The 16223-nt window shown below is 33.4% G+C and overlaps 1 protein-coding gene across 1 annotated transcript; it reads right to left on the bottom strand.

The window, feature by feature from the left end:
* Positions 1 to 737: 737 nt before the first annotated feature.
* LOC306850098 (ankyrin repeat domain-containing protein 6-like) lies at positions 738 to 10749 on the bottom strand. Its single transcript, XM_079385539.1, has 12 exons — positions 10714 to 10749; positions 9843 to 9945; positions 9626 to 9720; positions 9184 to 9282; positions 8929 to 9006; positions 8176 to 8280; positions 7852 to 7968; positions 7136 to 7297; positions 6912 to 7064; positions 5994 to 6107; positions 5587 to 5899; positions 738 to 4407 (listed from the first exon to the last, which is right to left on the bottom strand). The coding sequence occupies exons 2-12, from the start codon at positions 9865 to 9867 to the stop codon at positions 3842 to 3844; spliced, it is 1827 nt and encodes a 608-aa protein (XP_079241665.1). The 5' UTR covers positions 9868 to 9945; positions 10714 to 10749; the 3' UTR covers positions 738 to 3841.
* Between the last annotated feature and the right edge of the window lie 5474 nt (positions 10750 to 16223).

The following is a 16223-nucleotide window of genomic DNA, read 5'->3' as shown; positions in this document are numbered from 1 at the left end:
AGAGTGTAAACTCACGCTAGATTGAAATACTATTCTCTTACATAGCCTATATGTTCTTTGTTTGCTTTCTGTATAGGCTATCATTTATTCGCTGTTTGAATAACGGTGGGAGTGAAAGTATTATTAGTAACTAACTTACCATGTTTTTTTAAGTTGTGATCACATTAAATAACATTCTAAATATTTAAATCTGTAGTAATGTATAACAGAAAAATGTAGCCGTAGCCACTGCAACAGCCTTTTGTTTTTGTTGTAGTGCAGAAACATTTTGTTGTTTAGGGCGGGAGTTCGAAAATGGATGGAGGCAGTGGGATGGACATCCACCATGCTGATAGATTACTTTACTCTGATCCATTTCAATCAATACAGACTCGTGCAACCCTGATCTGACTGTTTGGAGATAATGAGATTCCAGCACGCCTGCAGATATTTACTGAGAAGAGGTTTAGGGTGTGAACGGGTCAAAGAACAGAGTGTGAGGATTGCATTTATAAATGTAATTATTTTAGCCTTGTGCTTGAGTTTCAAAGTATTAGATCGTTTTCAACTTTGTAGTAAACATGATCATTAATCATTTAGTGGGAAAGATATAAATTGTTTATGAAAAGATAAGATTCACTAATGAAATCTGACACTGTATACAGAATGATGCATCTGACCTGTTAGACTCCTGCAAAAACAGAAATGCTGTGCTGCAGAGATCATGGTGGGTCATGAACTGAGTGTTATACAACATTTGACTCATCAAACGTTTAATAGATTTCACATGTATGGCATGAATTCTCATGTATCATCAATCACAACAAAACAGCCTGCATTCTTACATGCAGTTTAAACAGTTCTCTTCATTCTCAAGTTGAGCAACTATAATTGCAATTTAATTAAAACATTTAAATTATATTTTGTACAGGTACACGGACTGAAGAACTGAACAATATATTATATTTTACAATAACAAGAACAGAACGATGTAACTTAAGGTAATTCCATCTAGGATTAAAAGAAAGGTCTTTACTATTAATCTTGACTGAAAGTCACCTAATTTACAATATTTCACTCCATATTGTTGGAGTGAAGATATTTTATTCACATTTAAAGTAATAGTTTATACAAATTGTCAATTCTGTCCATTTTTACTCACTATGATGCCATCCCAAACTCTATGATATTCTCTATGAACACAAAGGAATTTTTCCTTTTGCTTAGGAAATAATAACATGTATAATAAAAGTCATTAAAAACAGGGGGGGGGGGGGTGCTAATATTGTGAAATATTATGATATAAAATAATGGTTTTCTATTTTAATACATTAAAAATATATATCATTTATTCCTGTGATGCTAAGATGAATTTTTAGTATTCATTGCTCCAGTCCTAAGTGTCACATGATAAATATGCTGATTTGGCGCTCCGTTTTATTTATTTTGATAGACCAGTCTTCATTAACTGTACTATAGAAAACAAAATATTACTGACTTTTGCCTCAATAAACTCCTAATTTACTGCTTATTAATAGTTAGTAAGATAATTGTTAAGTTTAGGTATTGAGTAATTAGGGATGTAGAATATGGTCATGCAGAATATGTGCTTTATAAGTACTAATAAACAGCTAATATGTTACCCTGGACCACAAAACCAGTCATAAGGGTCAATTTTTCCAAATTGAGATTTATACATCATCTGAAAGCTGAATAAATAAGCTTTCCATTGATGTATGGTGTGTTACGATAGGATAATATATTTGGCCGAGATACAGCTATTTGGAAATCTGGAATCTGAGGGTGCAAAAAAAAATTACAAATTGAGAATTTCTTTGAATCACTATTCGGCAAATACTTCTTCCTGTCATTCCAATTCAAATTCCAGTTGAGCTTCCTGTAGGGTTGGCCAATTAAATTCACATTCCAGCTCAAAGAAAGGAAGCCAGTTTTTCGATTATGAATATTTCTCAAACTTGTTTGAAAGTCAAGATGGTGAGTAAATTGTCAATTATAATTTGTGGGTAAACTATTCCATGGGTTACTTAACATTGAACAAAGAAGTACTCAGTTTGCTAACATAGCCTCATTGTACCATTATTGTAATCACAACCTACATACACACATGGTCAGAATTGTTGGTACCATTTAGTCATTTGGCAGACGCTTTTATCCATTTATTTTACCCTTGGTCAATATGATCAAAGGCGGCTGTGAAAATAAATGTGCATTGTTAATTCTTTTGATCTTTAATTAAAAAAACACACAAAAATCTAAGATTTAATTGGAGAATAAGAATTTACAATGGGGGGAAAATCTCATTATGAAATACATGTTGGACAGGATTACTGGTACCCCTAGAAATTCTTATGTGTAAAATATATCTGAAATATATTCCCATTCATATTCACAATTTTGAGAACATCTGCGTGATTATGAACATGAAATTATCCATGGCTTCCTGTTTTACAGAAATATAAATAGGAGGGAAAACAAATTCCCTTAATGATCCATCACAATGAGAAAAACCAAAGAATATATTTCTGATGTGCAGCAAAAAATAACTGAGCTTCGCAAATTAGTGAAGTGGCTTTAAGAAAAGCAGTGAAAATTTCCATTTCCACCATCAGGGCAATAATTAAGAATTTCCAAACAACATAAAATGTTATGAATCTGCCTGGAAGAGGACATGTGTCTATATCGTCCTAATGCACGGTGGGGAGGAGAGTTTTGGTGGCTAAAGACTCTCCAAGGACCACAGCAGGAGAGTTACAGAAAAAGGTTGAGTTTTGGGGTCAGAAAACCTTTAAAAAATTATCAAACAGCTCCTGCATCACATGTTGTTTGGGAGAGCTTCAAGGGGGGAAAAAATGCTTTCACCAAAAAACAATCTCCAGCATATTCAGTTGTCAGACACGACTGGAACTTCAAATGGGACTGGCTTCTATGGTCAGATGAAACTAAAAAATTAGCTTTTTAACAGCAAACACTCAAGATGGGTTTGGTGAACACAGGGATATAAAGTACTCCATGTATACAATGATATATACTGCTGTATTTTTGATGTTGTGGACCTATGTTTCTGCTGGAGGTCCTGGACATCGTTTAGATACATGGCATCACTGATTTTATAATGGGCCATGTTTGGATCTTCCAACCGGACAATAATCCAAAAACAAACCTTAAAATCAACACAACAATGGGTCACTGGGCACAAAACCAAGCTTCTGCTGGCCATTCCAGTCCTCTGACCTGCACCCTGTAGAACTGGGGTGAACAGAAGAGGAGAAGCACTGTCATGGAGCTGGGAATCTGAAGGATCTGGAGTGACTCTGGATGAAGGAATGGTCTCTGATCTCTTGTCAGGCATTCTACAACCTCATCAGGCATTATAGGAGAAAACTCCTATACTATTTTGGCAAATGGAGGTTTCAAAAAGTTAAGTGTTCCAATGTGTATTAGAGAAAAAACATTTATTTCATAATGATATTTTCCTCCATTTTAAATTATTATTCTCCAATGAAAGGTTAGAGTTTTGTGAATCTTTTAAATAAAAGATCAAAAGGATTAACAATGCAGATTTATTTCCACAGCCGCCTTTGATCATATTTACCAAGGATACCAACAATTCTGACCACGTATGTATAATAATTGCTGCCGTTGTCAAAATGAAACTTTGATTCGGAGTATTCTAAATTTGACATTTTTCACAGGTTTTGCATCCCTGTGTTTTACTATAGTACAATAAAATTGCTGTAAGTTTACTCAGTGTTTACAAAGCTCCAGTGTCATTTATATTGCCATGACTTTTAATATTAGGTGGAATCAAGGTATCTGGATTTAGTACCTTATGTGTCAAGACTCAAGAGTTTGTATTAGTGTTAGTGCGAAGCTTCTGAAGCTCTTCCTCCAGCATGTTGATCCTCTCCTGTAGACTGGCTCGGTCCTGCAGAGCTTTCTGTTCTGCCACCTTCTGCGCTTCCAGGATCTTCCTCTCGTACCAGCGTTCCAGTTGTGTGGAGACAGTCTCAAAGAAACGCTGCGTCACCTCCATGGCGTGCAAGTTTGCCCGCTCTTGGGTGAAGGTGGCCTCCACGGGCCGCTGGGAAAACACCTCCAGGGTCTTCATGGTGCTGCTCTGCTGGGTTTGAGCGTGATGTGCTTTAATCCTGTCCTTCAGGTGCCTGCTGTGTTTCCAGGCCGGGCCGGGTGCTGGTTTTGTTTCTCTGTCATTGAAATGCTTGCTGGATGTGGACAGGCTGCTGCTGCCACTGCTGTTGCAGAGTTCTTCCCCTTTGTCTGACCTGGACTTTGAGACACCAACCTCCTGCACTTCTGCTCGGTGCCACTTGGAGTCAGCAGTTGCCAGCTTCCTTAACAGAGGTTTGTGTTTGACCATTGAAGGAGCTGTTAGGTTATGATATTCATCTGTATGAATGTAGAAAGATATTTTAGAAAAAAAACTTTTTGACTTATGTACTCTCATTAAATATATTTTACTAATTTAAATATCTTATTAAAAGGTCTTATTTTAGAGTAGAGCATAATAAAAACAAAAAATCACTTAAAATAACATAATAAAAAAGTTTAATGCTTAAAGTCAACATGAAATAAAAATCAAACCCTATTATTAATTTCTTAAAATATTTTTTTTGGTCTTTATAAACAACTAATCAGTGATTCTTTCTTTTGAGTATATCCCGGTCCACTCAGAAATACAGTATGTCACATTATGGCAATAAAATGGGTTGGGGAGGCCAGTTCATGTTCACTTTAACATAAGTGAAACAAATATACTTAAAAATAATATAAATAAAATAAAAATACATTGTATTCGATATCAATTTTCCAAAACCAAGTCTTAATAGCTTAACATATATTTATAATTTACTTCTTAGTTAAATGTACTAGTAAAGTTTTAGATATTTTTTATTGGAAATGATAGTGATAAAAATTGATTTTTTTTTCTGATTCCGTAGCACCCAAAAAAAAAAAAAGCTAAAAGGACAATTCAGCATATCTAATTTTGAGTATTCAATTTTACTCAGAAATATGTCACATTGTGGTAGTAAAATGGGCTGGGGAGATCAGTTCACATTCACTTTAACATGAGTAAAAAATATTAAAAAATATTATAAATTCAATAAAAATACATTGTAGTCAAGATAAAATTTCTAAAAACAGGTCTTAATATATTAATATGATAATATGCTTCTTATTTAAATGTACGTCCTGTTTTAAGGATGTTTAGTTATTTTTACTAGAAATAATGATACTAATAAAATATATTTTTAATGCATTTTTCAAAGCTGAAGAACCATTCAGCTTTCTTTTTCTTTTTAAATAGCCCATTTCACACAGAAATATGCCACATTATGGCAGTCATATAGGTTGGGGAGGTCAGTTCATGTTTCTCATGAAGAAAATAGAAATATGATAAAATACCTTTGTATTCAAGATAAATTTTCTAAAAATAAGTCTAATATTATCTTTTGTATATAATTAGCTTTTTAGCTAAATGTACATCTTGTTTTAAGGATGTTTAGGTATTTTTACTGTTACTATAACGATACTGATAAAAAATAATTTGGTGCATTTTTTTCAAACCTGAAGAACCGTTCAGCTTCATCTCAAAGTATCTCCTCGCACGTGCGTCCCCAAATTCAAGACTTTTCCCGTCATTGTTAGGACCTGCTCCTGGGCTGGGTAAAACATTGACATAGGTGGCCAGCGAGCTGGAGCTCTCCTCAGAGATGAGTGACAGCAGCGGGAGACCCTCGGGGTCTGAATCCACCAGAGACTGATCCACCGATGGAGAGCGCAGAAGTTTGTAGTATTGTGTCTCTGCAGGCATTCGCACTTCAAGATCCTGAATCTTAGACATGCACCAGCTTTTCACAGCATCGGTAGCAGCTACCTGCTTGAAAGATAAAAACAGAGCAGCATAAGTTTGATCAGTGATGCCAAGGCCGATGCGATTGTGGTCGCACCTCTCTTCTCTAAAGGTGTTGTACCTGTTTTCTCTCGCCCTCCACGCGTTCCAGGGTGGCTCTCTGATTGATTCGATAATGACACTCCATCCTTTCAGCCGACACCCGCTCCTGTGTGAGTTTCTCGAGAACTTTAATCTGAACAGATAGAGATATGAGTCTCTAACACCCACATTTTCAGTGGCATTGGTTTTGGAAGTGATTTTCCGATTTATTTTATCCATAGGGATTACAAAGAGTCATGTCTTTCTTCTTGTAAGTTATATAATGGTACTACTTATATTCATATACATTTTTCAAATACATTTTTCATTAAAATTCCTAGAATGCCAAGTTGAAGAATTTTCATTACACTACCATTCAAAAGTTCAGTAAATTGTTTTTGTTTTTTTTATGCATTAAATTGATGAAGTGACAGTAAAGACATTTATAATGTTACAAAAGATTTAGATTTCAAATAGTCTTTTTATGAATTAAACTATTCAAATCATTTCTATTCATCAAATAATCCTGAAAAAAAAATGTATCAAAATTTCCATAAATATATTAAAGTAACACCGCTGTTATTAACATTGATCATATTTAAAAATGTTTGCTGATCACCAATTCAGCATATTGGAATAATTTCTGAATGATCATGTGACACTGGACTAATAGCTGCTGAAAATTCAGCTATGAATAAATTGCATATTAAAATTAAAATAGAATACAGTTTTTAAATTAATAATATTTTACAGTATTACTATATTTTACTGTATTTTATTTAATAAAAAAATAGCTTTTGCAAGAATGAGACATTTGATAAAAAATATTTGTAAAACATTTACCAAACTTTTAAAAAGTAATGTACAGTATGGGTTTCTTCTCCAAATATAGAGGTTAGATAGGTATTCTGTAAGTTAAGGAAATTCTAAACAAAAAACTTCATAGCAAACAACAAACCTGGTGCTTGTTTTTTTGCTCTATTCTGCCCAGCCTGCAGTTGATCTCCTCTTGGACAGTGTGAATTTCTGACCTCATCTCCATCTTTGTGGCTTTCAGCTTATTCTCCAGAGTTTTAATGAGGGGCTTACAATGACAGTCATTCGCAGGAGCCTGTTTGCAGACACTGGTTAAGAGGTTTAAAACAAACAAATGCATTGCACTAAGTCTAATGTAGAGTTTACCTGCTTTATCTGTCCATCTTTATCCCTGTATAGTGTATAAAGTTGATAGGCTTTTCCAGGAACGTCCTCTTTCTCCTGAGAGCTGGGGCTGCTGTGTTTTACTCTCTGGGATGGAGATCCTCTCTCATGTAGCTGATACTCTCTCCGGAACACATGTTCCAACTTTTTTAACAGCAAAAACATATTTAGAATTATTAAACAGAGTACTTTTTAAAATGGTCGTGCTAGAGCAGGAATTATAAAAGAGCATAGGCTACATTAGGAGGAAAACATTTTCAGGTAAAATGTGTCACCTAAAAAACATTTAAATTAACTTCTTGTATTTAAGACAAAAAAAAATGAATGAGTCTATGTGATTATATTAGGTTATACTGATAAATGCAATTCAGATTATTAAAAAAAAAAAAGTTTTTTTCTATTATAATGGATACAGTTTAATCCATACATGTAATAATCGCTAAATTGTTTTTAGTAAAATTAGTAAAAATAGTTTAAAGAAGTGTATATATTATTATAAGTGTAACTATTAAGCCATCTAATAAGCAGAATAATGTACAGTCAACATGTCATTACTGAAAGATAAACCCTCTACAAACACACCATATCACCACACATTAGTGCTGTACATCATGGTATTTTGGTATATATTATAATATTATAGTATGAAATATTATAATAGGTATTAATTAATAAGGATTTAAATTTAAAATCACTACCTGTCTTCTTGGGCTCCTGATCTTTCTCCTCGTGCCGGGGCTTAGAGTTGCTGTTTTTCGTTCAGGTTGATGTACTTGATCACTGTTGTTTGTGTCTTCTGCCACTTCAGTATAGTCCTGCACAATGATGGGAGTGTTTAGCATGAGAGGGATATTTAGGCAAAAACAATCACATGACCTCTGATCTCTTTTAGGGTTATGGAAGCTTAGTAGTCATGTGACATTTTCTTCACTGGCCCCTAGACCCCAATCATATTACAAACGATGAATCTGCAACAGCACAGATGTTGTTCTAGATGGGTGAATCTTATCTGAATTTTCCACCTTCTCTCGCGAGGAATGAACTCTGGGGAGGGACTGAGCTCTCCTCTGGGCCCGCAAGACATCTCTTCGTTTTCTCACAGTTTTCCCTCGAGCAAACCTCTGCACCTAAGCAGGGACATACAACCTGAGTTACAGTATGCTACTGTTAAAATAAGCATCATTTGCATCATTTGTTCATTTAAAGGGGTCATCAGATGCCCATTTTCCACAAGTTGATATGATTCTTTAGGGTCTTAATTAAGTCTATAACATACTTTGGTTAAAATTTCTCAATGGTAATGTAAAAAACACCTTTACTCTGTCAAAATCAGCTGTTTTCATGTTGGCGGACAACTCAGGGCGGGTCTAAGGTAAGGCAATCAACTATCATGGGAGGGGCCTGTACAGAACTATGTCATTCTGACAGGAATCTCAGAACAGCCTGATTTGAGAAAGGAGTTTTTAAAATAGGGATTTAAAAAATACCACTGGGTGGATTTTTATCATTATAGGATATTTGTGTATGTATATGTTCAAACAACTTGAAAAGTGAATTTTGCATCCAATGACCCCTTTAAAAACACTGAATCATTTAGAAATGAATGAGGGGATTGCCTTTATGAGTGAGTCATGGAGTCATTCATCAAACCGGTTTGTTCAGTAGAGCTTATTCAGTCAAAAGTAAATCAAATAATCATATAATGCTTTGCTAGAAAGAGCAGGACAATGAATTGCTTCTAAATGGAAAACTTTGAATGTAATAACATTACTTACCTGATTGGATTTTGCTAACAGAATAGCCAAATCTCGGTTGTTATTGTCCCGGGCTTTATCAAGAGCAGTGTGGCCTGTCTGTTGATAGATTTAGTATGTAAATAAATTGACATTTAACAGACACTGTACTTCTTTACACTCCAATTTGTTACGCGTACTGTAGGTTGAGCTACCATCATCCAACCCCAGCCCCCATTAAAACTTACTTTCATAATAACTATACAATCATAAAGAGATTGAGATTACATGACTTACATTGTTTTTTATGTTTGCATCAGCACCTGCTTCCAGTAACAGATTGACAGTTTTCTTGTGATTTAGGGCAGCAGCGACATGGAGCGCAGTGTCTCCTATCTGTAAAGTATGTCGATTTTCCACAAGATTATGACCAAAATAAACTGTAAGCAATTACTAGATGCTGTAATCTAAACCACAATCTAGCAGTTTAGACAGACCATTTTAATTTTGTTTATTTGTCTCTCAATTTTACGTTATGTGCCACTTCATTATGGTTTGTTGCAGTATAAAATAATACATCAAGCCATAATTAATTATGTAGTTTTGTTTTCTTTTGACAGTTTATTGCATAATTGCCTATTAACTTAGACAAAATAATTTAGAAACTAGGACACAGCAGTGACACAAAAAATAAACCACATTGGTGCTGGATTCAAAAGAATCAGAATGAGGATCTGACCTGGTTTTTCTCAGCCACAGAGCAGAAAGAACCCAAGAGGATCTTAATCATGGCCAAGTGATTGTAGCGTGCAGCAATGTGTAAACATGTGTCACCTGCCTGGAAGGAAAGAAATGATTGCACTTCTTTTTCAGGATTTTAAACTGAACTTTTTACTTTCAGTTTGCAATTTATATAATCATTTAAGATAGATTGTAATGATTTTAGACGAGTGCACATGCATTGTTTTTGCTGTCAGGCATCGCTCCACCTAGAAGTAGTACTCGAGCGGTCTGGGAATGCCCATTCTGGCACGCTAGATGTAGAGGTGTGTTTCCTGCCTTTAAAAATGAAATAATAATATAGTTTAAATAATGGAATAGAAACTGATTGCAAGGATCTTTCATCAGAATTCACTAAAACAGAGTTTCTAAATTTAACAGAACATATCCAGTTTTGAAAATGTTGGGTTTTAGTCCATATCTGTTAGCTTTCCATTTATCTACAGCAAACTGATTTAAAATTACCAATTTACAGTGTACATATCCCATCACAATATTCCACTTTTTCATATATAACCAACCCTGATCAAACTCACCTACCTGTGATTTTCTAATGATCTTGAAGACTCAGATTAGCATGCTCAGGTGTGTTTGATTAGGGTTAGAGCTAAACTCTACAGGAATGGGCCAGATTTGAGGATCCCTGTAGCCAATCAAACCCTAAGAGCTGATTGGTGGATTTTTGTCTATGTATGTATTTGAATGTATGTTGTTTTAAGTTTGTGTTATCAAAAGTTCCTTTTGTTGTGCAAATGAAAAGCCCATTAAATTTTTAAATAATAAAAATATAATTTAAATATAAAAATAATAATAATAATAATAAAAGCTTCAAAATGAAATACTTAAACATAGGAAATACATTTTGCTTTTCAAAATATCTGTTGAGGTCTTTAAAGAAACCACACTTTTTGTTATTATATATATATATATATATATATATATATATATATATATGTATATATATATATATAATTTAATTTTCTTTAAATAAAAAATCTGATTTAATATCAAAGTAAATGTAAAATAATGCACATGAAAATGACATACTTTGTTCTTCACTTGGACATTGGCCCCAGCTTTGACCAGTAGCTTTACACATGAACTGAATCCATGCCATGATACCTCATGCAAAGCAGTGTTTCCTTCCTTATGAAAGAAAATCAGATTCTATAGCATTGATTTTACCACAAATAAATGTTGTTGTTGTTTTTTTTCACTTAACAAAATCAACTCATTCCCTGTGCAGTAAGTCTGGATTTTTACATCTTTTATTAATAGATTCCCGAATCTTGATTTGTATACATTATAACAATTCTGATATTATAATATTCATTAAGAAACAAAATAAGGATTTTTGTAATGCAAATGAACAGACCTTGTCTTGTAAATCAAGTGCACAGCCTCCATGGATGAGGGCAGAGATGGCATCACGGTTTCCCACAACAGCTGCCCGGTGCAGGGCTGTCTGATGACCCTGGAAAAAACAAAAACACATCCATTAGCACTGGTTCATATATTCTATCTAAGCTCAAAAGCCACCAGAGGTCATACATCAGCCACATTAAGAACTTTCCTAGAAGACTGCAAATTGTGGCCTTCGCAAAAATCTCAAGAATATTGGCTTAAGCCTTCTTATCATCTGCTGTAATGGTCAAAACGAGAAGTAAAAGAGATAGACCATGGGTTTACATCTTCCAGGCTGCCTTTGAAACCGCCGTCCGCCCCCTGCCTCTGTGTGACTGTTATGTGAGACCAGGTGAATTCACAGCAACTGTCCTGTGCAAAACAAGACACGCATGCTCGCATAAAAGAAATCACATGCAGATGCGCCACAATCCCACACACACGGACTTACAGACCCGAGAGAGTATGACCAGCTGGCTTTACTGACATTAAAAGAGTCACGTGGGTAATCCCTCGCACAGGAATAGAGAGAGATTCATTGTAGTCTTTCCTTTAGGTCTAGCAAAAGAGGGAATATTTCTGGATAAGAATGAAACTCATCAGATCTCTGTGTTTTAAGCTCTTGCTTTGATTTCTGGCCTGTCTCTGTAAATTTTGTGTATGGCAATATATGCTTCTCTTTTATAAAGCCAAATTAAGAACTGAATGGTTAAATTAGGACAAAACAAGTGGTAGAATTGAGAAAATATACATTGTTTTCTTTCATTTTTCCACTAAATGTGTGTTTTTACTTTCTGTAATTTAGTGTCAACACAGCAGGATGATAACTCTAGCAGCGACTCTAGCATTTGCCTACATTTAAAAAAATTAATTGAGACTACAGGATGGTATGAACAGATTTTTAGCTCCATACAGTATATTGAATTTTCACCACAGTCCAACTGGAAATCTTTGACTAAAGACTAATCATCAAAAGGCTGATGATATTACTAGATTTTTATAAATATAAGTTTTATTATTGTATTTGTAGTAATATTTTTATAAATATCCGACAATGATGATTGCTTGATATTTCTTATTTTTATTCAATATATTTTAATCTGCATTAATTAATGGTCTGAGTTTTTTATATTAAATCTCCGATAAAATAAACATATAGCGGTCATCTCTTATAAGTATTGTTATTATAAAATAAAATAAATAAAATGGACTAAATTTACTCAAATTAAAACTATTAAAATGTTTGTTAACTGAAAAGCTGAAATAAAATTTTAAATGTTCACACACACACACACACACACACACACACACAAATTAGAACTGAAAAAAGTTGAAGTACTAAAATAACTTTTTGAAGCTAAATATATAAAAAATAACAAAATTACTAAAACTTGCAATTAAAATAAAAACTGAACAATTAAAAATAAAAGCTAATTTAAAATAATAGTGTATAATAACACTCGAAATGAAAATGGGTCCATTTTGTGCCATGTCTCAAGAATCAGCACTGATTCTTTGAATTGAATTGGCTTGAGTATTTCTCAGAAAAGAGCACGTGATGATCTCATTCTCTCACTGAAGAGTTATTTTGATTGCGTACAGCAACATTGAGGCATTAGAGAGATTGGTGAAAACAGATTACAAATATGCATTAAACAAAAGACACATTAATAGCCTGGACCAAATGTGCTAGAGAGCAAGATTGAAGAGTTGCAGAGTTTGATCTCATGGGTTTAGCAAGATGCCCCAGATGTGAGTCCTAAAAGCTACAGCTGGGACATAGTAGCACAGATGGAAAAGAGCTCTGGTGTCTCTTTTACTAGTCAAATAGAAAAACGATACTATTGTTGCAAGCTGCTCAACAGTTCATGAAATGCTTGGTGCTTATATCCTCTTTTAGTGAAGCTCACAAATTATAAATATGCTGCACTGCAAAACCTTTGTACTTAAATATTCAAAATTCAAGTAATGAGACTGTTCTGAAATTGGTCGTATTGGAAATAGCTCACAAATTACAATTAATTACTGCAGAGGATCCATTGGTGAGCAAATGATGTAATGCAGATTTAAATGTCACTAAATCTGTTCCTTTAAGCAAAATAAAGCAGGTGTTTGAGGAAGGCATATTATTGCATTTGAAAAAGAACCCATAACTTGGGAATACAAATCTTACAATGAAACAAACAGATTAAGTCTGGATGTCAAGAAGACAGAGATGTCAATTTCTTCAACTTCTCTCAGATCCTAGAATAAAGCAATCAACTCTCAACACAGCACTTCTGCATTGATGACCTTCTACTATCAATGTATCTCCTTTGAAGTCATCATGAAGAATGTAAAAGCAACATCTGGGAGTTTAAAGTGGGTCGAAATGTTGCATGCAATAACAAGAATACAGCATTTCTGGATCTGTGTTTTGCTTATGCAGTTTGTTATCAAGGCCACATTCATCATGTGGTTTCATGAATACTGCATTACTCTGTCCACAGGGAAATTAATATATGTATTAAGATAACACGAAAATGAAAAGTGTTTGAAGGCCAGATGGGTGGATCCATGTTATCATGAAATAATTAACAAAAAGTAACAATCTGTGCTCATCTAAGGAACACGACCAGAAAATGCTTTCCAGACATACTAATAATAATAAATATTTAACTTACATTTTGTGTCATTTTAATATATTATTATTATTATTATTATTTTAATTCAGCATTTAATAAATCAATGTAAATCATGTATTGTTTCAGCATATATTGTAGTTCTTTTACAGTATATTATAGTTTATTTTATATGGAAATTAGAATCAGTACAGATGTAAAGCTCCTGTTATTGCAGTTTTTCTGCTTATAACTCAAGCCTCATGGATCATTTCTAAGCTGATCTTTATTAAAATGATCAACTGACCTCGAAGCTTAAACTGAACCACAATCAACAACAGCATCTGACAACAGCAGGTCTACATTAAATATCTCTGTGTGTAATAAATTAATTTCTATATGTTCCATGTATAATATACCAGTGCAATAGGTTTATGATGTAGTGTATATTTATGTAGTTTACTTTACGTGTAAATTTTGTGGGCATTACAAAAATGTTTTAAAAAAATTTAAATTTCAAATAATAAAGATGATTTAATGATAATAATAAAATGAATACATTACCTTTTTAGAGTTTCCGTTGTGTCGGAGCAGGACTGGGTTTCAAAGCATCATTGGCTGGAATGAGAGAGTAAAGGGGCAGAGTTCACACACTTACAGCAGTGCACACACTGAACATCTGTACTACACCACCTAACCACACTCACCCCCTGCTGTCCCAGAGGAAATATCAGCATCAGCAGGCAGTCTGCTGGCTTTGTGTCTGTACAGAGGCAGAGGAATTGCAGTAGAACACAATACGATGGCTATCGAGCGAAGATGAGCTGGAGTTCAAACTGGAGTCACTGTACTGTACAGTGACTCCAGTTTGAACTCCAGCTCATGTTACGAAGTTATAGACCTTTGCCTGTTCTTTATCTTGCCTTTAAAGCATCTGTGATTTTTCAAACTTCAAACCTGCATACAAACTCTCTGATGAAAAGATCTTAAACATTTTTCAGAATATTAGCTATAAAAAAGAGCCAATAAATCCTTTGAAGTTAAACAGACTGGTTATGACCCTGAGGAATCAGGAAGAGTGTGCAGCTCTCTGAAGCAATTGTCTTTATTTCCGTATTAGGCAATGCGTTGAATGTTCCCTTATTTGGTTGTAAGGCCTATTTGGAACATCAGGACAAAGTATGTAATAAAGTTTGAGACTGCAGGTTCGCTTCCAACAGAATGAGAGCTAAACTAGAGAATTGTTTTTAATATCTAAATAAAATAGGTAACAATTTACAATAAGGTTCATTAGTTAGCATTTGTTAACAACATTAGTAAACATTAACTAATAATGAATAATACTTCTACAGCAGTTATTAATCTTAATGTTAATTTCAGCATTTACTAATGCATTATTAAAATCACAAGTTGAGTTTGTTAACATTAGTTAATGCACTGTGAACTAACATAAAAAACAATGAACTGTATTTTCATAACATTAACAAAGATTAACAAACAGTGTAATAAATGCATTGTTCATGTTAGTTAATACATTAACTAATGTTAACAAATGACACCTTATTGTTAAGTGTTACCAAACAATATATATGATACAATTTTTGTATCGGTGAACATTAACAGAAAATGAGACGTGCTTTAATCTTCTCTATAAATAGTTATTGAGTGCTTACATCTCAGCTCTTACAGCGCCATCCAGCGGCGCAGACAGAGGCCTTCAGCTTTTACTCAAAGGTAAGAGGGCATCTTGGCTACGAAATCAATATTTGAAATAAATAAAATATATATTTTAAAGTCGTAGAAGGTCATAGAAAGTTTTTTATAATAATTAAATAATTTTAAATAATTAAAATTATTTTTACATAATAATAATAATAGCAAAATGTTATTATTATCATTATTATTGTCAATTATTTTGTTAGAGTGTTGGATATCTAGTATTATATTACATATACAGTATATAAATACATAGCCTCTCTCTCTAGGCTACTACAGTATTATAATTATGGTTGTGTTAATAAATATTGTGCATTACTATTATTATTATTTTTCAATTGACCCTCTAACACTAGAATTCTCTTGTTTTCTTTATATTTATAAAAAAAAAATGACCCACTAGCATTCTCTATTCTTTTTCTATTCTGTCTGTATATATTTATATAAAACTTTCTTCGTGTACTGCATTAGACTAACCGAGACTTGTCCCAGAATTTACATATTATTGCTCTTTTGTTGATTTTGATTGCTTCTATTGTCGTAATTTGTAATTCACTTTGAATAAAAGTGTATGCTAAATGACTAAATGTAAATGTATATTTTACTTATTATAAATTATTTACATTTTAAATAAGAAAAATATTATAGCAAAGTGTTATTACTATCATCATTATTGTTATCAATTACTATTTTGTTCATTTGAGCTTTTAATGTCTATTATATTACATATAAAGAGTATAACAGTTTTGCCATTATGGTTGTGTTAGTAAAATATTGTTATATTATTATATACAAATTATATATATATAGTAACAAGACATTATTATAATCTCACTA

The sequence above is a fragment of the Barbus barbus genome (assembly GCF_936440315.1).
Source record: "Barbus barbus genome assembly, chromosome: 30".
Taxonomy (NCBI): Eukaryota; Metazoa; Chordata; class Actinopteri; order Cypriniformes; family Cyprinidae; genus Barbus; species Barbus barbus.
Note: the sequence above shows the minus strand (reverse complement) of the source record. Positions and strands in the feature narration are given on the sequence as shown.